Source organism: Nyctereutes procyonoides, unplaced genomic scaffold (assembly GCF_905146905.1).
Source record: "Nyctereutes procyonoides isolate TBG_1078 unplaced genomic scaffold, NYPRO_anot_genome, whole genome shotgun sequence".
Taxonomy (NCBI): domain Eukaryota; kingdom Metazoa; phylum Chordata; class Mammalia; order Carnivora; family Canidae; genus Nyctereutes; species Nyctereutes procyonoides.
Genome location: NW_026575131.1, coordinates 39,720,862 through 39,742,314, shown reverse-complemented (window position 1 = coordinate 39,742,314; position 21,453 = coordinate 39,720,862). Strand labels below are relative to the sequence as shown.

At 56.5% G+C, this 21,453-nt stretch overlaps 3 protein-coding genes across 13 annotated transcripts in view; 2 read left to right on the top strand and 1 right to left on the bottom strand.

Annotated features, from left to right (window-relative positions):
* The first annotated feature begins 2,056 nt into the window (after positions 1 to 2,056).
* Positions 2,057 to 11,015, top strand: APEH (acylaminoacyl-peptide hydrolase). Of its 2 annotated transcripts, XM_055343719.1 has the most exons (22): positions 2,057 to 2,128; positions 2,204 to 2,336; positions 2,852 to 2,981; positions 3,390 to 3,483; positions 3,585 to 3,660; positions 3,748 to 3,911; positions 4,046 to 4,183; positions 4,281 to 4,372; positions 4,450 to 4,490; positions 4,575 to 4,696; positions 5,219 to 5,279; positions 6,524 to 6,621; positions 7,255 to 7,306; positions 8,143 to 8,231; positions 8,671 to 8,809; positions 9,286 to 9,369; positions 9,450 to 9,530; positions 9,883 to 9,971; positions 10,077 to 10,267; positions 10,378 to 10,480; positions 10,558 to 10,664; positions 10,749 to 11,015. In XM_055343719.1, exons 1-22 carry the CDS (start codon positions 2,117 to 2,119, stop codon positions 10,852 to 10,854), a joined length of 2,202 nt encoding a protein of 733 aa, XP_055199694.1. In that variant the 5' UTR covers positions 2,057 to 2,116; the 3' UTR covers positions 10,855 to 11,015. The 2 variants fall into 2 exon arrangements, with proteins under 2 accessions (XP_055199694.1, XP_055199693.1); XM_055343718.1 differs by lacking the exons at positions 2,057 to 2,128; positions 2,204 to 2,336; positions 2,852 to 2,981 and adding an exon at positions 6,864 to 6,899 and having other exon boundaries at positions 3,371 to 3,483.
* A 357-nt stretch (positions 11,016 to 11,372) lies between these two features.
* Positions 11,373 to 16,015, bottom strand: MST1 (macrophage stimulating 1). Of its 3 annotated transcripts, none has more exons than XM_055343715.1 (18): positions 15,922 to 16,015; positions 15,129 to 15,276; positions 14,943 to 15,055; positions 14,746 to 14,860; positions 14,530 to 14,666; positions 14,335 to 14,455; positions 14,100 to 14,218; positions 13,750 to 13,918; positions 13,487 to 13,617; positions 13,302 to 13,404; positions 13,016 to 13,152; positions 12,897 to 12,932; positions 12,696 to 12,816; positions 12,444 to 12,521; positions 12,166 to 12,312; positions 11,984 to 12,090; positions 11,736 to 11,875; positions 11,373 to 11,607 (listed from the first exon to the last, which is right to left on the bottom strand). In XM_055343715.1, the coding sequence occupies exons 1-18, from the start codon at positions 16,013 to 16,015 to the stop codon at positions 11,446 to 11,448; spliced, it is 2,178 nt and encodes a 725-aa protein (XP_055199690.1). In that variant the 3' UTR covers positions 11,373 to 11,445. The 3 variants fall into 3 exon arrangements, with proteins under 3 accessions (XP_055199690.1, XP_055199691.1, XP_055199692.1); XM_055343716.1 differs by having other exon boundaries at positions 13,750 to 13,934; positions 14,339 to 14,455; XM_055343717.1 differs by lacking the exon at positions 13,487 to 13,617 and having other exon boundaries at positions 14,339 to 14,455.
* RNF123 (ring finger protein 123) overlaps positions 14,897 to 21,453 on the top strand; it is a 30,666-nt gene continuing 24,109 nt past the window's right edge. Inside the window, exons 1-3 of one of the 8 annotated variants that reach the window (XM_055343709.1) lie at positions 14,897 to 14,993; positions 18,469 to 18,587; positions 18,869 to 18,953. In XM_055343709.1, the coding sequence (XP_055199684.1) occupies positions 18,506 to 18,587; positions 18,869 to 18,953 (167 nt within the window). In that variant the 5' untranslated portion in view covers positions 14,897 to 14,993; positions 18,469 to 18,505. Of the gene's footprint in view, positions 14,994 to 16,116; positions 16,194 to 16,348; positions 16,522 to 16,647; positions 16,923 to 18,468; positions 18,588 to 18,868; positions 18,954 to 21,453 lie in introns of those variants that run through there. The other 7 variants (XM_055343708.1, XM_055343707.1, XM_055343706.1 and 4 more) reach the window with 7 other exon arrangements.

Here is a 21,453-nt window from a genome sequence, read left to right as displayed (position 1 = left end):
GGTGGTGGCCAGATTATAGTCCTTTCCCCAAAGGATGGGAGAACCTCCTTACCAAAGTAACCCAGAGCTGCTGGAAAACTTCTTAATGCAGATAAAGAAAAGAGCATCAGCGTCACCTCTGACCTTTCTCCAGAATTAGTATCTTGACATAGGTCTTTCTTTCCTGTTTTTCTTTTTCATTTTAAACAGAAACCAGAAGGCGCAATACCTTCTGTTTTCTAGCTTCCTGTTTATTTCTACATGTTCATCCCAGGTAATGAGATGTTTATCCTACAATGCCCAGCTTCCAGACAGCTGCACGATGAGTTTATAGCCAGGGTATAGTACACACCCTAAAGGCTGGGCATCATGGTCATGGTTTTCCTTAATAAAATAAGCAACACTAGTGAACTTCCTAGTTTCCAACTTCCAGTCCACTCAGATTGGTGACTGGGGCCACCCTTTCTGCTCAGTTCTGGCCTTGACAGGCCTATACATACTTGGTGCCCACAAAGGCGGGGCCACCCTTTCTGCTCAGTTCTGGCCTTGACAGGCCTATACATACTTGGTGCCCACAAAGGCAAGCGACCTCAGAAAGTGGAGGGTGTTTTTACTTAACTAGTCCAATGTGGTTGATGGGGAAGGGAAAGCTACAGTGCAGGCAAGTGGAGATCTCAGTCAGAGGCAAGGAGGGGTGCAGCAAGCCAGGTCCCTGAGGTATGGAAGACCAGCCAGGCTCAGGGTATATGGAGTAGGGGATATCCCTACTCGCCCGACTGGTGCCTAACCTCTCCTGCCCTCCTCTGCCATTATTGCCCACCCAGTTCTGTGCCACTGTGCTGAGGGAGCCTGCCTATCCAAATTCTCCTATCCACTGGAAGCTCTCTGGTTTTAGGTGGAGCCCGACCTCCATCAGGCCCTCTGCACCCAAGAGCTTTGAACGAGGCCTGGGGAGGCAGGTAGAAGAAACCCAACCACTCACGATCCCCACCAAGGTGCCATTAAGCAGGGCGGTTGAGGGCTGCAGGGACAGATAGCTCTTGGGGCAGGCTTGGTGGCCGATAAGCCCAGGCGACACCCTGAAAGCTCAGCATCCGCCCTTCTTTGCTCTGCGACCCAGGGCTCTGTGCGATCCTTCTCATCTGCCTGGAAGCTCGCTCAGCCAGCTTGCTCTGCCCCCTGTCACCTATGACCTATGACATCTGGCCCCAGCTGCTGACCTCTCACGACCCCACCTCTGACTTCAGCTGCCAAGTATGAATGCAAAGATAAGCAAAGCCCAGAGAAGGGAGTCTGGTCTGACCTGGCTGTTGGGTTTCTTGCTGGGTTAGGATGGAGTCCGAGTTTTCCCAGCTGAGGGGATGATCTTTCCTTATCTTGGCATGGACTGGCACCTGCTGGTGAATGTTTGCCTCGTAATGGACAAAGACGGAGCCAACGGTCGGGCACCTGCTGGTGAACGCTTGCCTCGTAAAGGACAAGTACGCAGCCAACGGTCAGTCCCAGGCCGGCGGGCGGTGATGCCTGTGGGGGAACGTTCGGCTCCTACCTCGTCTCTCCGAGCCACGCCCTCACCGTCAAGGGCTCTGCCGCCGCCCCGCCCCTATCTACAAAGCTCCATTGATCTGTGTCCCTCTCCGGCCGCATCCTTCCTAGGGTCCACCCCCGTCCGACCGACCTTCTTTCATCTCACTGGCTATTCCTGACTCAGGCCTCACCCCACCCACGAGGGCCTCGTCGTCGGTCACAGGCCTCGCACTGCCTAGAGACCGATCCTGTGTTCCGTTTCCTAGAGCCAGCTTCTCTCCTCGGACACCTCATTCCCTCCCCTCCCAGCACCAGGCCTGGGATTTGGACTCTGACCTGCCCGCCCGCCCAGAAGAGGCTGATCCTTTCCCTCGAGGCCCCTGCCCCCCCCCCGCCCACGCGTCCAAAGCTCTGACAGCTCCCTCACAGGCCCCGCCTCCTCACCCTCGAGGCCCCGCCCCCTGCTTAGGGTCCTCGCCCATTGGTCGAAGCTTCCGCCCCTCCCGCGGCACGGCTGTGGCGCAGGCGGAGCCGCTCCTCACCCCGCCCACTGGAGCCTCACTTCCGGGCGCCAGCACGCGCCGCCCCGCCCTAGCGGCCGAGAGGTACCATGGAGCGCCAGGTGAGGGCTCGGCCCGCGGTGCCCGTGGTCCTTGCAGCCCGGGCCGGGTCTGACCCTCGTGTGTCCCCTGCGCAGGTGCTGCTGAACGAGCCCGAGGAGGCGGCGGCGCTGTACCGGGGCCTTAGCCGCCAGCCCGCGCTGAGCGCCGCCAGCCTGGGCCCGGATGTCACCACGCAGTACGGGGGCCGCTACCGGACGGTGCACACCGGTGTGTGTATGGAGGGGGATCGAGTGGCGGGCCCATTCCGGGGCGGTGCACTTTCGCGGAGAAGCGGGAGATGTGGAGGGCTTGCTGCTTGACAGTGCACTCGAGTGGCTTGCAAAAGTGGGTGTAGGAGGGTGCACCCTCATACAGGTGTGTGAGGGACGCTGCCCGGTGTGTTAAGGCACGATGCCTTTGAGTGCATGGTTGACGGTGTGGGAATAGAATTCAGACCGGGATACACGGTGTGGGCCTTGTAGGCTCACCCCTCACCATATCCCATACATGTGCCAGCCTCCCCTCAAGTATGAGGGTGGGAGTACGTGCTGGGAGCAGTAGTGGTTTCTCTCTGACATGCTGTTAGCTCAGGCCTAGACTTGACTTGTGGTCAAGTGTTGTCCCTCCTGCTTCCAGCATATCCAGAAAGACTGCAGAGGTGGCCTGGGCTTTCCTTGTGAGGGGTTGAAAGGAGCCTGTACTGGGACTGGTCAGCTCAAATTAAGTCTCATGCCTCCTCACAGAGTGGACCCAGAGGGACCTGGAACGCATGGAGAACATTCGATTCTGCCGCCAGTACCTGGTGTTCCATGATGGGGACTCAGTGGTGTTCTCAGGGCCTGCAGGCAACAGTGTGGAGACCCGGGGGAGTAAGTTTGAGGGAAGAAGCTTGTGGGCAAGGCCACAGCCATCTGCAAGCCTTTTATGAAGGCCTGCCATGTGCCATGGTGCAGGTAGGGCCCTGAAGGAAGACTAGGAGCCAGGTTCTTGCCCCTTGGGAGCTCATGTGGTCTCAACTGACATGGCCTGATGAGCACTGGAGACTTTGTTCAAACTTGAGCCTGAACTAGAGCCCATGGAGCTTCAGGGGGGCTGGGGAGAGTAGAGCCTGTGCCCCAGGCAAGAGAGGCAAGGCCAGCTGCCATGATGGAGCTGTAAGGGCTGCAGGGGCGGAGGTGAGACCAGTCTCAAGAATCTTGTCTAAGAGGTTGTGGCCAATAAGGGGGCAGGATGGGACTGTGTGGGTGGTGATCCCGACTTCCTACCCCATGTCCTCCTCAGGCTGCTGAGCAGAGACTCTCCTTCGGGTGCCATGAAAGCTGTGCTGCGCAAGGCTGGAGGCACAAGCCCTGGGGAGGAGAAGCAGTTCCTGGAGGTGAGTCTCTATGGGACCAGGTGGTGGGCAACGGGGGGCTCAGTCCCACAGATGAGGCTCTGTTGGGGGGGGCAGGTAACCTGACACCCAGATGTCCTCAGGTTTGGGAGAAGAACCGGAAGCTCAAGAGCTTCAACCTGTCATTGCTGGAGAAACATGGGCTTGTGTACGAGGACGGTAGGCAGCTGGCTGGTGAGAGACAGGGTGGACAGGAGGGGCAGCCATCGCCCAGGTCTCCCCCTGATCAGCCTTCCTTACACCCAGACTGCTTTGGCTGCCTGTCCTGGTCACACTCGGAGACACACTTGTTGTATGTGGCAGAGAAGAAGCGCCCGAAGACTGAGTCCTTCTTTCAGACAAAAGCCTTGGACGTCAGCAGCAGTGATGAGGAGATGGCCAGGCCGAAGAAACCAGACCAGGCCATCAAGGTGCTCATGTTTATGGCCAGTCCATGAAGGCCCTTCCGGGGCCACCTAGGGCTCGGTGTGCTTCCTGCCCACATCATGCCTGTCAGAACTGGGGAGGAAAGACAGGCTGGACATTGAGTATCTTGTATTCTTAGGGGGATCAGTTTGTGTTTTATGAAGACTGGGGAGAAAACATGGTTTCCAAAAGCACTCCTGTGCTCTGCGTACTGGATGTCGAGAGTGGCAACATCTCTGTGCTTGAAGGGGTCCCTGAGAGTGTGTCCCCTGGACAGGTTAGCACTGACTCAGCCTGCCTCACTCCTGGGAGTCTGGGGGCCCTGCTTGAGCCGCTGCCCCTTGTTCACCCTTGCCCTGGGGTTTTGTTTGCAGGCATTCTGGGCCCCTGGAGACACAGGCGTGGTGTTTGTAGGCTGGTGGCATGAGCCCTTCCGGCTGGGCATCCGCTTCTGCACCAATCGCAGGTGAGGAAGCGGGGCAGGGCAGGGGGCCTTTCAGCTCAGTCTGGCCCTGAAACTGAGCGTCTCTCTGGTGGTTCCAGGTCAGCCCTATACTATGTGGATCTCACTGGGGGTCGATGTGGTAAGTGCTGGTGCCTACCTGTGCTTTGCTGACATACACTGGCCCTACCGGCCTGCATGATGCTCACATTTTCGTCTGGTCTAGAGCTTCTCTCGGATGACTCTCTGGCTGTGTCTTCTCCCCGGCTGAGCCCAGACCAGTGTCGCATTGTCTACCTGCGGTATCCATCTCTGGTCCCCCATCATCAGTGTAGCCAGCTGTGTCTGGTGAGCTGGAGGAGGGTGGGGAGTGGTGAGCAAAAGGAAAGGATGGTGGATGGGAGCTGAAGGGTCAGCTTCATCTCCTCATGGGCCCCTCAGTGGACCTCCTGTCTTGGGTGCAGTGATGGTATGAGTTCTGCCTGTCTTCCTAGGGCAGGACCTAGAGGCTGAGAGTGCTGGCATGGGGCTTTGCACTGTCAGGACCCGCCACCTTAGAGCCTCCTCTATCTACAAGAATGCTCTTCCCTTTGCTTCTCATCTGCCCGTGATCAGGCTCAACAAGGGGCTGGGATATAGCTGGCAGTTACAAAGTATTAGTCCTTGGCCAAGAGCAACTCCTTGGGAAAGTCCCAGGCCCCTTTGGGCATCTGTCCAGGTTACCAGAAAAGAAATACATCAGGCTTGTCTCAGGTCCTCCCCTCCCCTGAGGCTACCCAGGGTGGTCAGAGAAGAGGATGGGTAAAGAGCTCTGTGCCCTCAGGACACTGCCAGTCCCCTGGTGGGCCTGACCAGTGTGTTCTTTTGCAGTATGACTGGTATACCAAGGTCACCTCGGTGGTGGTGGATGTCGTCCCTCGGCAACTGGGAGGTAAGGGGTATGTCTTCAGTTAGGTGCAGCAGAGCCTACAGCTCTGTTTTCCTGCCATCTGTTATCCCTGTGCGGGGCCAGCTGCCTCAGCTCTTCTTTTCTGGCTTCTATCTGAAGTGTCCCACCCTGCTGGGCCAGCCCCGTGTCCAGCCTGCACGGGGAACAGAACCTTCACCTTAGGGAACAGTTCTGATAGAAGTCAGCAGGACCAAAGCTGAGATCAGAGTTGCCCAAGGTGGCAGGGGATTTAGATGATTTCTTTCTTTCTTTTTTTTTTTTTTTAAGATTTTATTTATTTACTTATTCATGAGAGACGCAGAGACACAGGCAGAGGGAGAAGCAGGCTCCATGCAGAGAGCCTGACGTGGGACTCGATCCCGGGACTCCAGGATCACACTCCAGGCTGCGGGCAGCGCTAAGCCGCTGTGCCACCGGGGCTGCCCGATTTAGATGATTTCATTTCCATGCTGCAACTCCTAGGCAGAACTTGTGTTTCCAGTGATTGGTTAAAGCCTCTGCTCAAGGGGGGGCCTCAGAAAGCACACTAGGTTGGAAAGTCCTGGAGAAGCCACAAGCTCAAGGGTGCTACACTGTCCTGCTCCCAGCCCCCACTGTAGTGTTTGTCCTATCTAAGCTGCTGAGTCAGTGGGATCTCTTCTTAACCATGACATGTCCTCGGACAGCATCCTCATCTCCCTGACCTTCCATTTATTATCTGTGGGAGGTGGTAGCCTCTGTCTTCTTTATAGCATTATAGTACGGGTTAAACGAGTGATATCAAATGTGGAATCTATTCAGCCCCCTCTAAATCTATTCAGAGTATAGGCCTGAATAGATCTATATGAATAGATCTGAATAGATCTATTCAGAGTGCCTCTGCCAGGCACTCTGCTGAGCACCATCATGGACAGACAGACCGTATCATCTTGGTTATAGCACTTGGTGCCTACCAGGGGCCCAGTAAGGCAACTCATAGGAGACTCAGTGCATTTCTTCCAAGCAGCTATGGTTGCTCTCAGAAGCTCTTGAGCTCTGCCTCTCCTGGGCACTCAGAGGCCTCTGCCCCCAGCCCCCTCTTCAGGCAGCCCCTTATCACCTAAGGTACCCCCATGTATAGGACTGCCATTCTGTCACAGTTGCAGGGGTTCTGGTGGGTGGAGAGTTCTCCAACCCAGCTGGCCTCATAGGCTTGACCTCCCATACCTTCACTGCTGGATGTGGCCTCAGCCCTCCCATCTTTGCAGAGAACTTCTCTGGGATCTACTGCAGCCTTCTGCCTTTGGGATGCTGGTCAGCTGACAGCCAGAGAGTGGTTTTCGACTCAGCTCAGCGTAGCCGGCAGGTAAGGGGCCCTATGTTGAGAGGTGGCCCCCCTGACCAACCTCCAGGAACCCTGGGCCCAGGGCATAGCATATACACACTGCTGGGTGGAATGCCCTGCCACAGGTCTTACAAGCCCCTTTAGGCCCTGCCTGCCCCTGTCCTGGACTTTTTCTTAAGGAGACTGCCTGCCTGCTCTGGTGCCCCACAGCAGAGCCCTCGGCCTTTTCTCCTGAGGCTGAGGTACAATTCCCCTTCCCCCAGGCATTTCCAGCTGGGGGACGAGGCAGCTGCCACCAGGTGGGTCCCCAAACACTAAACAGAGAGCTAATGGAGATGGGGAGAAAAAATGTGGGTAAGGACACTCACAGTGTGCCAAGATTCTTTTTCTTTAGTGTGATATCATTTGTTTCTCATACTAGCTCAGGGGCTCAGAGGCATTCCTTGCTTTACCCAGAGTCACTCTGCAAGTTGTGATGGGGCTGGGATTTGAGTCCAGGCCTCCAGACCACTACCAGTGGCAACTAAAGAGCCATTGCCATAGTTGTTCACAGCCTTGGCCTGGCCCAGGGGTCCCTAAGAAGGTCGAGAGGTGGGAGAGGGACCCATAGGGCTCTTGGATGTGGTACCACATGTGTCCTCCCCTCTGCCTCAGGATCTGTTTGTTGTGGACACCCAGATGGGCAGTGTGACCTCCCTGACCGCTGGTGAGCAGGGCGGGTGAGCAGGCCAGCCAGGCCTGGGGTGGGAATGGAGCTCCAGCACATGGGGCAGTAGTGGCACTCTTGGCCACTCTGCACCACTGACTGTCCCGCAGCCTTTACTGCATCTTGCAAGGACCCTGACCATGCAGGACCTTCCCAGCCAACAGACTGCCTCCCCTGCTCCACTCTGCTCTGCACAACCTGGCCTTGACTCAGCACATCCCCTGCTTCTCAAACCTACAAAATTCTTTCTTGCCAAGATCTGCCAGAGTCATCCTTTCCCCAACTTCCAAAACCTCAGGCAGAGGCAACTCTGCTATCCCAGGGCCCATGAGAAACTCTACGTTGGCCCTCTCATCCTTCTCTTATCTGGGCCTTTGATTCTGCCCCTAAAATGTCTTTTGAGTTCTCAACCTGCCCTAACTGTAGTCCTTCCTCCACAGAAGTTCCAAAATATTGTTCCTAAATTGTATCTCATCATACAGTCCCTGGTTAAGAATCTCCTTGGACCCCAATGCCCAGAATCAGCACCACTCCACCCCCCTAGGCCTACCTGCCACCCCTGCTGATTGCAATCATTAAGTTGTAGGTGGACATGCCATGGTCGGCTGTGTCCCCAGATTTGCCAGTCCCTGGGCTTAGCATCTGCTGGTTGAACGAGGTACTAAGCAAGAGGCTCACCCAAGGCTGTTTGCAGTTGGGTGTTTGTAACAGCCCTTTTGTGGGTGTTCCTTTGCTTCTCGGGATGAAAGGGACACTCTGACATAGAGCTACTGGCCTGGGGCTCTGACTGTGCAGGGAGTGGGTGGGGGAAAGGTGGTGGCATCTGCCTTCTCCAGGGGGGTCAGGTGGAAGCTGGAAGCTGCTCACAATTGACCAGGACCTCATGGTGGCACAGTTCTCCACGCCCAGCCTGCCCCCAAGCCTGGTGAGTGTTGGTGGGCCCCGGACCAGGAAGTGAGGGTTCTGTGTAGGCAGAGCTCCCCAGGTCAGGGAGCTGGCCTGAGTCTGACTGTGGTTGGTCAGCATGTGGGAGGCCGAGAAGTGGTCCCAGCCCAGCATGGTCCATAGGGGTCTGGCACCCATGGGGAGCTACTACCAGGTGTAGGTCTGCTCTATAAAGAATAGGGTACCCAGGAAAGTGCCCAGTCCTCTGGTATAACAGAGCACAAGGACACAGCAGAGCCTAAAAGTTCAGGAGGGAAGGGTGCGTGTTTATGTGGGAGTGCCTCTGCATATACTGGCTCACAGCATTAGTCTATGATGTACCCTCGAGGTGGTAAAAGGCCTAGCATAGTGAGAGCTGCCTACCTCCCATGTGGCAGAGGCAGCCAAGCCACCTATGACACACTTTTTCCCCTTGGCAGAAAGTTGGGTTCCTGCCTCCTGCCGGGAAGGAGCAGACAGTATTGTGGGTGTCCCTGGAGGAGGCCGAGCCTATTTCTGACATCTCCTGGGCCATCCGGGTACTGCAGCCACCCCCAGAGCAAGAGAATGTACAGTTCGGTGAGCTGGGCCAGGGCAGAGGGACACCTCCCAAGTTCCCTGCACGTATTACCCCTTCCGTGCCTCTCCCTCACAATGTGAGGTTTCTTGGGATTACCTCTAAGAGACCTCCTGTTCTTCTTGTGCATGGTCATGGGGAGTAGTGTCTGGGTACGTGGGCACCTAGTCTGGATATCAGGACTGGGCATCACCAGGCCAGATCCTTTGTGGTAGGGAAACCAAAGCCCAAAGATGCCACCTTATTCGAGGCCTCTGACCACATCTCATCTAGAATGCTGTCCTGACAGAGTGGGTCTCCCAACTAAGACAGGAGGAGTATGAGCCACCTGGAATCCCAGGTGTCTTGATGCAGGCTACCTTGACCAGATCTTTCTTTCAGAGGTCAGCCGTAGACCTGCAACTGCAGCTCAGGCCTTTGCTGGGGAAACACCTCGGTAGCAGCACTGCCTCTGCTAACTCCTGCCTTCTCCCTGCAGCTGGCCTTGACTTTGAAGCAATCCTTCTACAGCCCAGCAACCCTCCAGATAAGACCCAAGTGCCCATGGTGGTCATGCCCCACGGTAAGCATCCAGTCTAAGAGCTGCTGCCCTCCTACTGCCCATCCTAGCTGGCTCATTCACTCTCTGCTCCATGTCTGCAGGGGGACCCCATTCATCCTTTGTCACTGCCTGGATGCTGTTCCCAGCCATGCTTTGCAAGATGGGTTTTGCAGTACTCCTAGGTGAGTAAGCAGAGCCCTACAGCAGTGGTGGGGCTGTGGAGGGTGATGGGTGGCCTGGTTTGTAAGCACCACGGGTAGCACCCTAGTCTCCGGGCCTGTCTGCAGCCTGGCACCAGCAGCCTGGTAATGGCCCAGCCTCAGGTTCCACGGCATGGTCACAACATGAAATAACATGGGACTTCCATGGAAATGGTACTGTGGTCCCTGGGCAACAGCCTCAAATCTCTTGGCCCCATGCCTTGACAGTCTGTGGTGCAGCTGGCCCTAAGGCCTACTTCACAAGGGATGAAAGTGCATCCAGGGGGCTGGGAATGTCACTGACCACCTTATCTGCTTCCTCCCTGGCCTCCAGTGAACTATCGAGGCTCCACGGGTTTTGGCCAGGATAGCATCCTCTCCCTTCCCGGCAAAGTGGGCCACCAGGATGTGAAGGATGTCCAGGTAGCAGGGGCTGGGGCTTCTGGATAGGCTGGAGGGTCAACCGTATTGGGGTGTGTTTCATTCAGGTGGGCAGCCAGCTGCAGCACACTCTGCCCCACCCTGTAGTTTGCAGTAGAGCAGGTGCTCCAGGAGGAACACTTTGACGCTGACCGAGTGGCTCTGATGGGTGGTTCCCACGGTGGCTTCCTCTCCTGCCACCTGATTGGTCAGTACCCTGAGACCTATAGTGCCTGTGTGGCGAGGAACCCTGTGATCAACATTGCCTCCATGATGGGCTCCACTGACATCCCTGACTGGTGGGTGTGCTCCACAGGTCCCTGCCCTTCTCTGTGTTGTCTCATACCCCACATAGAGCCCCCACAGGCTCCAGGGCTCCTTGGGCCTGCTTCAGTGCAATCTCTTACAGGTGCGTGGTGGAGGCTGGTTTCCCTTACAGCAGCGACTGCCTGCCAGATCTCAGTGTGTGGGCTGAGATGCTGGACAAGTCACCCATCAAGTATACCCCTCAGGTATGTGGCCCTCCCCCTGCCTGGTGTGCTGCCAATCTATCCAGAGCCCAGCTCACCACCACTCCCCATGTCCCCAGGTAAAGACGCCACTGCTGCTGATGCTGGGCCAGGAGGACCGGCGTGTGCCCTTCAAGCAGGGTATGGAGTATTACCGTGCCCTCAAGGCCCGGAATGTGCCTGTTCGGTGAGTGTGACAGGACCCTGACAGCTGGTGGGCAGGGGAGCAGGGGAGAACCCTCCAACCTGAAATATTACTGCACAACTACAGGCTCCTGCTGTATCCCAAAAGCACCCATGCACTTTCAGAAGTGGAGGTGGAGTCAGACAGCTTCATGAATGCTGTGCTGTGGCTGCACACACACTTGGGCAGCTGAAGCTCTGCCTCCCTGCATGAGCTGGTTGGCATAAGCCACACTTCGGTCTTGGAGAGCCCCAGGGTCTGGAAGATCAGCAAGAGGATTCTTGGACTCTGGACTCTGTGGATGGGTGAGCCGAGGAATGTCGGCTCTACGGTCATAATAAATGAGGACACAGAGTCTGGTTCCTGCTGGTACTTTGTACCAAGCCATCCCGAACTCCAGCCTCATCTTTGGGGTTCAGAGATCATAGGCCCTGGGTGTGGTAACTTTAAGGACCTCACCCACCTCCAGTGTGAGGGGGAGGGGACAGTGAGAGGCCCAGCTGCTGCCTGTTACCAGGCTAGCTCCCTCTTCTCTTACCACCATTTTATCGAGGCAACTAGTGAGGCCCTGCCCTTCCACAGCGCCTGCAGGTTAAGGTAGGCTTAAATGAGGTTTCCCCGCCCAGCACTGCTAGGCTTGAGCCACCTAGGCCCTAGCAAGGGCGTACACCCACTGATTTCCCAGCAGAGGCTAAGCACCCTGCACAGGTATAAAGAGAAGAGGCAGCTTTATGTCTGATAGGAAGCTCTGTGCTCTCCAAAGTACATGAGATTGAGATTGGGCCTAGCCCAGCTGCATGACCTTGTGAATCCAGTCCGTAAATACAGAGACACGCATGAAGATGGCTGGCCAGCGAGGCCGGGCACACACTCGGTTGGGGATTATAATTCCCTCCAGGACCCAGCAGTCATGGGTAAAGCAGGCAAGTGGGCCCCCGTAGTCACCCTGGTAGATGAAAGAACTGGTAAGGGGGCCCTGGGCCAAGGCAGACACTAGCCTCCTTGGGGATGAAGTAGTACACTTTCAGGTTCCTGGGCCTTCTCTACATTGGGAACAGGTGCCCCAGTACTGACCTCACAGGCACCCACAGGGGCCAAAAGTCCCTCAGTGCACATCTCATTCTCCCGTATGCGTCCTCGGTGCTTGATGTTACATTCCTGGTTGGAGATGACATTCAGTGAAGCCACGTTTAGGACTTTGTTGTTCCCTGTACCTACAATGATAAGAATGGGGAGGAGAGGGAGAGGGCCTCTGGGTAGCATCTGAGTCTAGACCTCCTGGCCTGGGATAGTCCATGCCCCTGCACTGTGCTCTTTCTTACCTTTGGTCTCACCCCAACCTGCGATCTCACACTTGGTGCCTGGAGGCACCACATACCGCTCAGGGGGCAGGCAGATCAAGGCCACTCGCTGGTTCAGAGTCACAGGTCTTTAATGGGAACAAGAGTGCTCAGCATGTAAGTCCACAAGGCTCAGCCCCACCACACACCTTGACTTGTCATACCTCTCCAGCTTGAGAAGAACAAGCTGGGAGCCTGAGGGCCCACACACCATCTTGGCCACGGGGATCTGCTGCAGGCCTGGCTCCCCTGGCTGTGGGTTCTGGAACAGGGTGCCCAACCACACCTCATAGCCCATGAGAGGCACATGGCTGGGAGAGAAGTTCTGCTAGATTAGTCATGACTCATAGACTGCTTCCCCAATGCTCATCTGGGAAAAGTAGCTAAGGGGAAGACAAAGATGGGGGGTGGCACTGGATCCTCAAACCCAAGGGAGGCTCACCAGGAGGAGAAGCACTGCCGGGCAGTCAGTACCCACTGCTCTTTCACTAGGGATCCTCCACAAAAATGCTGGCCCTGCCTGGAAGAGTGGAGGTTAGGAGACAATGAGTTCCAGGACACAGGGTGGACTTGCCATCTCTTGGCCAGGACCTCTGAGGCCAGGGACACGGGTTCCCACTCCCCTGGTATAAGGGCAGAGGAGATAAGGATATACCCTTGGCTCCTCTCTTGGAGAGCGGCAGTTGTTTCTCACCGGTTGCGTAAGCTGACTGTCCAGGGTGAGTTCCCAGGCTGGCCCCCCACCACTCGCAGCTTGGAGCGCTGCTGGTCCAGGCGAGTCACCCTCTTGCCACACTTCTCAAACACCACCTGGTCTGGGAGATAGAATGGGCCTCAGGAAACTAGATGGAGGCCCCATTAGAGGCCCCAACCCACAAATGGCCCAAGTGCATACCTGGGGGCTCCAGGATGGATGGTGGTTGGTCATCATCTGAAAGAACCAAGTTCACCTGCGTTGAGGGAGCCAGCCTTTGTGGAGGCTGGGGGCAAGCCTCAAGGGAGAGTGGCGCTTACCGCAGCGCCGTAGGGCACAGTAGTCGAATGGAGTTCCTGGATCTGTAGTGTAGCACCAGGGCCCGTGGCTGTCCCGATCCGGGTTCCGGCAGAAGTTCTCCTCCAGATGCGCGTCGGGGGCGGAGATGGCTGTGAACCTGGGCGGGAGAGGGCACAGTCTCAGCAGGGGAATCCCAAACTCCTGCCAGGCTCCAGTTAGAGAGGCGACGGCGTGCCGCCTTAGGGCCATGCCCAGGTGGAGCCTGTGGCCTTAGTCCAGGAAGGGCCGGCGCGAGGACGGACTCACTGCGGCTTGTGCGGCATCTCTGCAGACCAGTGCTGGCACGGGACGCCCTTGCGGGTCCTGCTGACCGAGCCGCGGTACCGCTCTCCCACGCCGTTGTAGCAGTCTGCAGCGGGTGGGGGCGACGGTCAGCGGCTTCTCGCCCCAGCCCTCCCGCTCCAAGCTTCCAGTCCCAGCTTGGGGCTTACCTTCCGGCCGCAGGTCGTCCGCGCAGCGCGGTATCTGATAGCAGAAGGCCACGCGCATGCCAGGCCGGGACGTAAAGCACCACGGCGCCTCCGAGCCGTCGGGGTTTCGGCAGAAGTTCTCCCGAAGGTCCCTGGGCGGGAGCTCCTCTCAGCTCTGGGCGAGGCGCAGCCCACCCCTCCTTCCTTCAAACCCCGCCCCGGGACCCCACTCCCGAGATCTCAGCCGCAAGGGTACGCCCCCCAGCGGCGGCCCGCCACCTCACTTGCAAGCATATTTCTCCGGCGCGAAACGGTGCTGATGCGGCTTCTGTGCGTCCCACCGCTGGCAGGGCACGCCCGCGGCGGTGGTGTTGGCCATGCCCCGGTAGCCCTCGCCTTTCCCACGGAAGCAATTGAGCGTCGTGGACTCATGGCGCGGCTGTGCCTCGGACCCTTTGATAGACCGAGGCTGGTCGGAGCCCGGGTGGGAGCTGAGACCGCGGCTGGGGCTGAGGCCGAGTCCAATTCCCTAGGGCCCTCCGCGGGGTCACGCCGCGTCCCTCCTCTCTCCCCAGGCAGGCCACGCCCCCCACGCTTCCCAGGTGCCCTCCCAGGCCCCGCCCCCGGGCCCTACCGCAGCGCGTGAGGTCGCAGAATTCTCGCTCCACCTGCGGGTCAGTGGTGTAGCACCAGGGCCGCTCGGAGCCGTCAGGATTCCGGCAGTAGTTGTCGTCCAGATCTTTGTCAAGGAACCTGGGGGCGGCACCGGGACGCGAACAAGACCCTGGGACTCACGCCCTGTCTGGCCCCTGGAGCCCTGGGCTCTCCCCTAACCCGGCCCCCGCGGTGCCGAGCCAGCCCACACGTACTTGCCCGGCTCAAAGGGGTGAGCGTGCGGATGCTGCAGGTCCCAGCGCTGACACTCGCGTCCCGACTGGGTGCGGTCCACTGCGCCGCGATAATCCTCGCCATTGCACCAAACGCAAGCGGCTGGAAAGACAAGGCTGGTGGGTTCGTGGACGGGAGTGGGCATGTTCCTCCAGTCTCGACCTAGAGTCGCTTACCCTCCCGGCAGGACTTGATGCCACAGCTCTGGAAGCGCACTGCAGGGTCTGTCGTGTAGCACCAGGGACCTCCAGGGTCCCGGTCAGGGTTGCGGCAGAAGTTTTCCTCCAAGCCGTTCCGGAGTGTGGGCGTGTACCTGGGGATAGAGAGCAGCAATGCATCAGTGCGTGTTAGGGTGGGGGCAGGGGCCAGGCCAGGCAGAGGGGAGGGCTTACTTGTGGTCATTGGGGAACCTATGGCTCCAGTGCTGGCAGGGTAGACCGCCCGTGGTGATGGCCACAGTGCCCCGGTACTTGACCCCATTGTCCATGATGCAGGTCCGCACATAGTCTGGAAGCAAGAGACCTCACTGTCAATGAGGCCCGAGACCTTGGCAGCCCTATCCCTGGCCCACCTTCTCCACAGCACCTACCTTTCTTTTGGAAGAGGTCACAGTGCCCCGAACGTTGCAGTTCTGTATAGGGTGAGTATTGGGTCCATGGCAGCAGTTGGCAACCATGGCTGCTCACATTGTAGTGGAAGGCCCTGGGAGGACGAAGCACAGGGTCACCTAGGTTCACCTGCCACCCAGTCTTATCTAGATCCTGTAGTCACTTACCTGCAGTCCAGCAGGGGCCCACAACGCCCTGCACACTCCTCAGCATCTGCCACATCCTCTTGCCAAGGCGTAGGCCCCACCGAGTGTAACAGATGTTGCAGTTCTGTACCCCGCAGCACCTGGAAGTCATTCAAGGGCGAGCGCTGCCCTGCGGGGATAGGAATGCATGTCAGGTCATTTATGTCGGCACATCCACACTTCATTGAGGGGATCAAAGCTACAAGGCCTCTAGAATGGGCATGTTCAGGGGTCAGACCCTTGTACAGAGTGGGAGAAGCAGACCCAGACATGGTAGTTATCACTAGTGGTCATGTTTACTAGGCAAGGCACTAGGCTCAAGTCTAAAACCTACACTATAATGAGAGCAATGGGTGATGGTGCTTGTCCTATGGAGCTTATTTCATCTCATAGCTGAGAATGCTAAGGCTCAGAGCTGTCCTATTACCCAGGCAGAGACCCACCCCAGGAATTCTGACTCCAAGTCTGGGCTCTCATCAGCACTAGGGCATATGCTAGGTTAGTCAGTGTTAGATCAGGCTCGTGAGGGATAACTGCCTGCGTGTGCGCATGCATCTGTGCAGTTCCCACACTGCCTCAATGCTACAGCAGACATCCTAAAGTAGGAAGTGTCTATATGTATTCCTGGGGCTGCCCAGCTCTGCACAAGAAGCCAAGAGCTCTCACTGCAGCTCCATTCCTACTAGGAAAGTGAACTCCTGGCTTGAATAGCAGGATGGGTCTAGGGCTGACTCCTTCTTGAAGGCATATGGGGATCAGGGTGGGGAGCACTCACCAGGGACCCCTGAGCACTGCGTCAGAAGCAGCAGGAGTGGGAGCCACCCCATCCTCCTGGCTGGAAGTTGCACTGTGACCCACCACAGGCCCATCCGGGAAATTGTGAAACCTGTCCCTACGGGATTGGGTGGCTCTGCCTCCACACCCCCACCCCAGGCCTGCTGGAGTCTGACCTGACTCTCAGTGGCAAGAATGGGGGTGGGGCCAGGCCCGTGGGTGAAATGCAGGGGCCGTTACTCTGGAACGGTTAGCCCCTGACCTATGTAGTGGGTAGGTGTTGGAAAGGTTCAATGGGGACACTTGATGTGCTCTGGGGTGGGACTGGAGACCCCCTGCAGCATATGGTATTCTGAAGGGAACGATGGTATGGACATGGTTGCTGCCAGAAGCTTGGGTTCCAGTCCCTGCTGGTATATTAATCTTTTCTGAGCCTCAGCTTTTCCCTGTAAAGTGGCAAATGTTCCCTGACCCAGCGTTAAAGCAGCCTGCCCCTTTTGCTGACTTATCAGCGCCAGCTGTAAGCAGGTCAGCCCACGCCCCTGGCAGCAGAGCCCAGAGAGGCTCCTCTTGCCGAGCCACAGGTGCCATCCCAGGAAAGGTAAGTGAGGGGACCTGTCTGGCCCGAATGGAAGTGCGAATGACAGGCAGCAGGAGCCCCGGCCAGAAGCCTTTCAAACCTCCTAGGGATCTCTGGTCCAGACCTCCAAGGACGGGTAGGAGCTGAGGTAGGCGGCCCGGGCCTCCCAGTTAGGAAGTAGCGTTCGGACCCGGCGGGGTTAGGAGCTTCTCCTGCGCAGGCGGGGTCGGAGGCAGCTGAGCCGTCTGACCAAGCCGAGGCCGGGAACCCCCTGGCTGGAGACCGCGAGGGGGCTCTCTCGCGGACGCCGGGCGCGGGCCGATGCGCGTGCGCGACAAGCGCGCGGTTTGGCCCCGGACGGGCACCGTAGACCAGAGGCTGGGCGGATGTTGTGAGCCGGGGCGCCGCGGCCGAGGCTGGGGGTGAGTGAGGGGCGGCTGGGCTCCGAGCGGGGCGCGTCCCTGCGGCTCCCCTTGCGGCCGCAGCCGGCCCAGCGTGAGGGTGCTCGCCGCTCAGGGGTTGCAGCCTGTGATGAGAGACTCCGGGCTGGAGCTGGCCTGGAGGATCCCCCGGAGCTTGGGGCCGGGCGGGGGCGACTTGGGGGAGAGACATGCGCTGCTCTTTGCGTCCTTGGGCTCCCAGATGGGATCGGTTCGGTTCCGAGCCAGGATCCTTCAGCGGGGCTGGACAGGATCGACGTGGCAGGGAATCCCCGAGCAACGTCAAGGTCCCCCTGTCACCTGGGTCCTCAGCACCTGACACCCAGAGTGGTGCCTGGAAGGTTTGCTGATCAAATGAGTGACCCGGGCTAATTTGCCCTGCACCTCCTCTGGTGTGAGAGGGGCAGCGGTCATGGACGCCTGCGGAGGGCCTGTCGTAGGCGGCAAGGCGGGACAGTCATCTTCCCCAGGGGCAGGCGTGGTGCAGACTGTGAATGGGCAAGGGTGTGTGGTGGGAACAGAGACCTGTGTGAGGTGAGATAAGGAACTGGGCTGCAGAGAAGGGAGTGCGGTCTCCAGAGGTGCTAGAAGGCCAGGCTCCAGACTAGCGTTAATAGGACTTTCTGTGGTGACGGAAGTGTTCTGTATCTTCAGTGTCTACGACAGTAACTGGTAGCCCTACGTGGCTACTGAATTCTTGGAATGTGGCTAGTGTATCTGAGAAGTTGAATTTTTAAGTTTTAATTCAAACATAAATAGCCACATATGGCTTGCAGCTACTGCATTGGACAGCCTAGCTCTGGATCACTGAGGCAGTCACCAGCGACTTAGTGCATCTTCTGAGGCAGCTGCAGCAACACTATGACATGTGAGGGGTGGACAGCAGTGGGAAGAGCAGGGTCTGCAATGACGATTAGGCAAGGGTGGTGCTCTGATGGGATGAAAGGCTGTGTGTGCGAGTGGGAAGAAGAAAACTAGCAAGCCTTTGGACAAGAGAAGGGAAGATCCTGGCCTTGGGTGATAGTAGGACTTATAGCTGGAGATGGCACCAAGCCCTTGGATGATGGACCACACTTGGGGGAATGTGGTATAGGGTTCTCTCTACTGGATATGAAGTAGACCCAGTGTGGGTCTAGACCCTGAGAAGGAAACAGGGTCTCTGTCTCTAGGCCAACTCACTTTGGACCCTTTGGTTCAATTTTCCTGGGGTTGAGACATTTCGTTTGGTACAACAAACCTCTATCTGGCAACTACTCCCTGCCCAGCACTGTGCTGGGGACTGGAACATGGTGGGGCCCAGGCCCCAGCCACCCTTCCTGTGTAGGAAACTGGGATGCCTCTGCTTTCTTGTGGCTTGGGATTGGTTTGTGTATGAGTGTGCATACACCTGGCTCACCTGCTCCCAGGCCTTCTTGCCACCCCAGAACTGAGGTCAGTACAGGGGCCCTTGGCTGGTTTCAAATAGACAGGCTCAAAAAAAAAAAAAACAACAAAAAAAAAAAACAAATAGGCTCTCCCTCTGGTTTAGCCCCCCAGGACCACTGGCTGCCCACAAGAGATGAAGGATGGCATCCAAGGGGTCCGGCATGTCTTTCTCCCGTAAGAGCTACAGGCTGACATCAGACTCTGAGAAGTCCAGGGTCACAGGTAAGGGCTGGCAGGGCTGGGAGGAGGCTCCTTGTGTTGAGGGAAGGAGGAGGAAAAGACAAAGGCAGTAAAGTCTCAAGTCTGATGAGCTTCAGGCTTTGCTGCACCCCTTGTACCTGTGAGCCAGATCTTCTCCATCAGTAGCTATGGAGCAGTACACCCTTCGTGACTGGTTTTCTGACCCCTGTGGCTGGCCTAGGACCAGGAGCCTTTAGGGCCAGCACAGTCTGGTAGCGGCACTGACCATGTGATCCTTCTCTCTCTCTCCCCTGTGGGCACAGGCATTGTGCACGAGAAACTACTGAATGACTACCTGCACCGCATCTTTTCCTTTCCTGAGCATGCGCCCACTGCAGCCACCAGCAGGTATGGCCATGTGGGTAGCCCCTCACTCTGAAGGACCAGTCAGAGAGGCTCTGGATAGGCTGGCTTGGGTTCTATTCTCCCTCTGCCACTCCTGGCTGTGAGACCTCTGGCCAGAGAGTTTGCATTCTGGATCTGCCTCTCCCTCTTTCCTTACCGTGTTAGTACCTTCCTTCTGAGGATATTGTGGAGGTTAGGGAGGTGGTGCACATTAGGTCCTTAGGATAGCAGTTCACCCCTACTCTACAGTCAGCATCTGGTCCCTGGTGCACCTGCCTGCACTTTGATCCCATCTCCATCTTCTGTAGCCTCTGCCTGAACTTATAAAGTGCAGACCAAACCAATCCCTTTTCCTTGCAAGTTGAGTGCTTTTAAGTTTTATCCGTATCAAAGTTACAAGTGCAACTGAACAGAAACTTAGAAGAAAAAGAAAAAAACATGTTATTCTGTTATTCTGACATGACCATTTGAGCATGATTTCTTTCTGTTTTCCTTATCTTGTGATGTATATAGTTTGGATTTTGCTGTATAAAAATTTTAAAAAAATTTCTGTGACCTTCAGTTCTTTTTTTTTTTTTAAGATTATATTTTTATTTTAGAGAGAGAACACATGGGCAAGTGAGTGCATGAGTGTGGGGAGGGGTGGTAGGGGAGAGAGAGGGAGAGAATCTCAAGCAGACTCTGCATTGAGTGTGGAGCCCAATGCAGGGCTTGATCTCATGACCCTGAAATCATGACCTGAGCTGAAACCAAGAGTTGGATGCCTAACTGACTGAGCCACCCAGGCACCCCGACTTTCAGTTCTTTTAAGAAAAGTTTTAGGGGCACCTGGGTGGCTCAGTTGGTTAAGTGTCTGCCTTCAGCTCAGTTCATGATCTCAGGGTCCTGGGATCAAGTCCCACATAGAGCTCTCTGCTCAGCAGGGAGTTTGCTTCTCTCTCTCCCTCTCCCTCTCTGTTCTCTCTCTCCCTCCCTCTCTAAAATAAATAAATAAAATCTTTAAAAAAGTAAAGTTTTATTGAGGAATAATTGACATGCAATATACTACGTGTATTGAAAGGGTAATATACAGTAAGTTTTAATTCAAATAACCTGTAAAACCATCACTGCCATCAGGATAATGGACAGATCCCTTACCTCCAAAAGTATATGGAAGTTTAGATCCTATCTTGGTCATTAAACTTTTTCTCCTGAGTGTTTTTTTATTTCTGTGTTCCACATTAATCTTGGTGGGCATCTTTTAGGGCCAGGGATCTGCTGTAGCCTTTAGCACTGCCCTGGTTTGGGGTGGGGGAGTGCTTTTGCTTTTGTAAACAGTGCTGCAAAGATGCTGAAAGTTGGAATCATGTGGCTGGAGCATTTGAACTGTATTTAAGACTATTGCTAAGTTCTTTCTTTAAAGGATCATGTGGATCTTGCCTTCCTGCGGTGAGGCATGGGTGTCCCTATACCTCAGCCCCCTTGCCAGCTGGGCCATCCTGTCTTCCACAGTCTCCACTCTTTGGACAGACCCAAAGGAAAGGACAATGCTATTGCCTGCTACATTTAAATGGCTGTGGTGGCCTTAGGATTCCTACTTGTGGAGGGCCACTGCCCACCTCCATGCCAACCCTAGTCCTGGCCTGTTCCCAGGGCCATCTGATCCCAACCTCATGTGATATCAGAAATGGTCCTGCTGCCACCGGTTCTGTGGCTGCCAGGAGGAAGAGCAGGTGGCAGGGCCATCAGTCAGCGCTCGTGTGGATGCAGAGCCCTGGGCTGGGGCCTCAGCAATCCAGAAAGGGCAGACGAGTGCTGGGTTGGCCAAAGGGCAGTGCTGCAGGCTCTCAGTAAGGCTGTCTCAGGCTGGCTGCCCCCAGCTGCTCTTGAGAACAGGCACAAAACTAGAACAGTCTTCCCAAGTGGGGGCTGATAAGCACTGCTGGGATGGAAGCCTTTATCCCTGGGCCTGTCTGGGTCTTTAGAGATGGGGTTGACTGAACTTTCCCTGCTCCTGGTGGGGCACCCCATCGTATGGCCACCAGCTGGCCTTGAACAGGAATAGGGAGGGGGCTTCGTGTGTCTTTACTTCCTACAGTTCAGTAATACCTCATGGCAGGGGAGCATGTGGTTCCTGAGGCAGGGTTGATGCTACCTTGCCAGAGAGTTGGAGTTTTGGCCCATCTATGTCCTCTTCCAGAGCCTCCCCTCTAGGCCAGTGGGAGGGAGGGAGGATCAGAGGTGACAGAGCAGGTGCCGGCAGTCTGTGGGCTGGATCCAGATGGGCACTGGTCTCTGTTCTGTTCGAGCCTTGCTAATTACTGCTACCCCATTCCCTGCTATTCTTAGCAGCTGTGCTCAGGAAAGAGCTGGCCAGGATTGGGCAGAGGCCTTTTTCCTCTGAGCATGTGTGCTGGGATGATAAGGTGGCCACTCAGATTTCCCCAGCCCCTCTGGCTGGGGCAGACAGCCGGTAGGCCATGTGCCCCACTCTCCTGTATAGGTGGGTACAGGACAGAGCCAC

Coding starts and splice junctions, on each gene's coding strand:
- APEH (XM_055343719.1), top strand. Junction 4,373..4,449: donor CGCTTCTGCACCAATCGCAG/GTGAGGAAGCGG, acceptor TGGTGGTTCCAG/GTCAGCCCTATACTATGTGG. Junction 4,491..4,574: donor TCTCACTGGGGGTCGATGTG/GTAAGTGCTGGT, acceptor CGTCTGGTCTAG/AGCTTCTCTCGGATGACTCT.
- MST1 (XM_055343716.1), bottom strand. CDS start 16,015: ATGGGCCTGTGGTGGGTCACAGTGCAACTTCCAGCCAGGAGGATGGGG. Junction 13,618..13,749: donor CCGGAGAAATATGCTTGCAA/GTGAGGTGGCGG, acceptor GCTCCCGCCCAG/GGACCTTCGGGAGAACTTCT. Junction 11,876..11,983: donor AGGTTGGGGTGAGACCAAAG/GTAAGAAAGAGC, acceptor TTATCATTGTAG/GTACAGGGAACAACAAAGTC.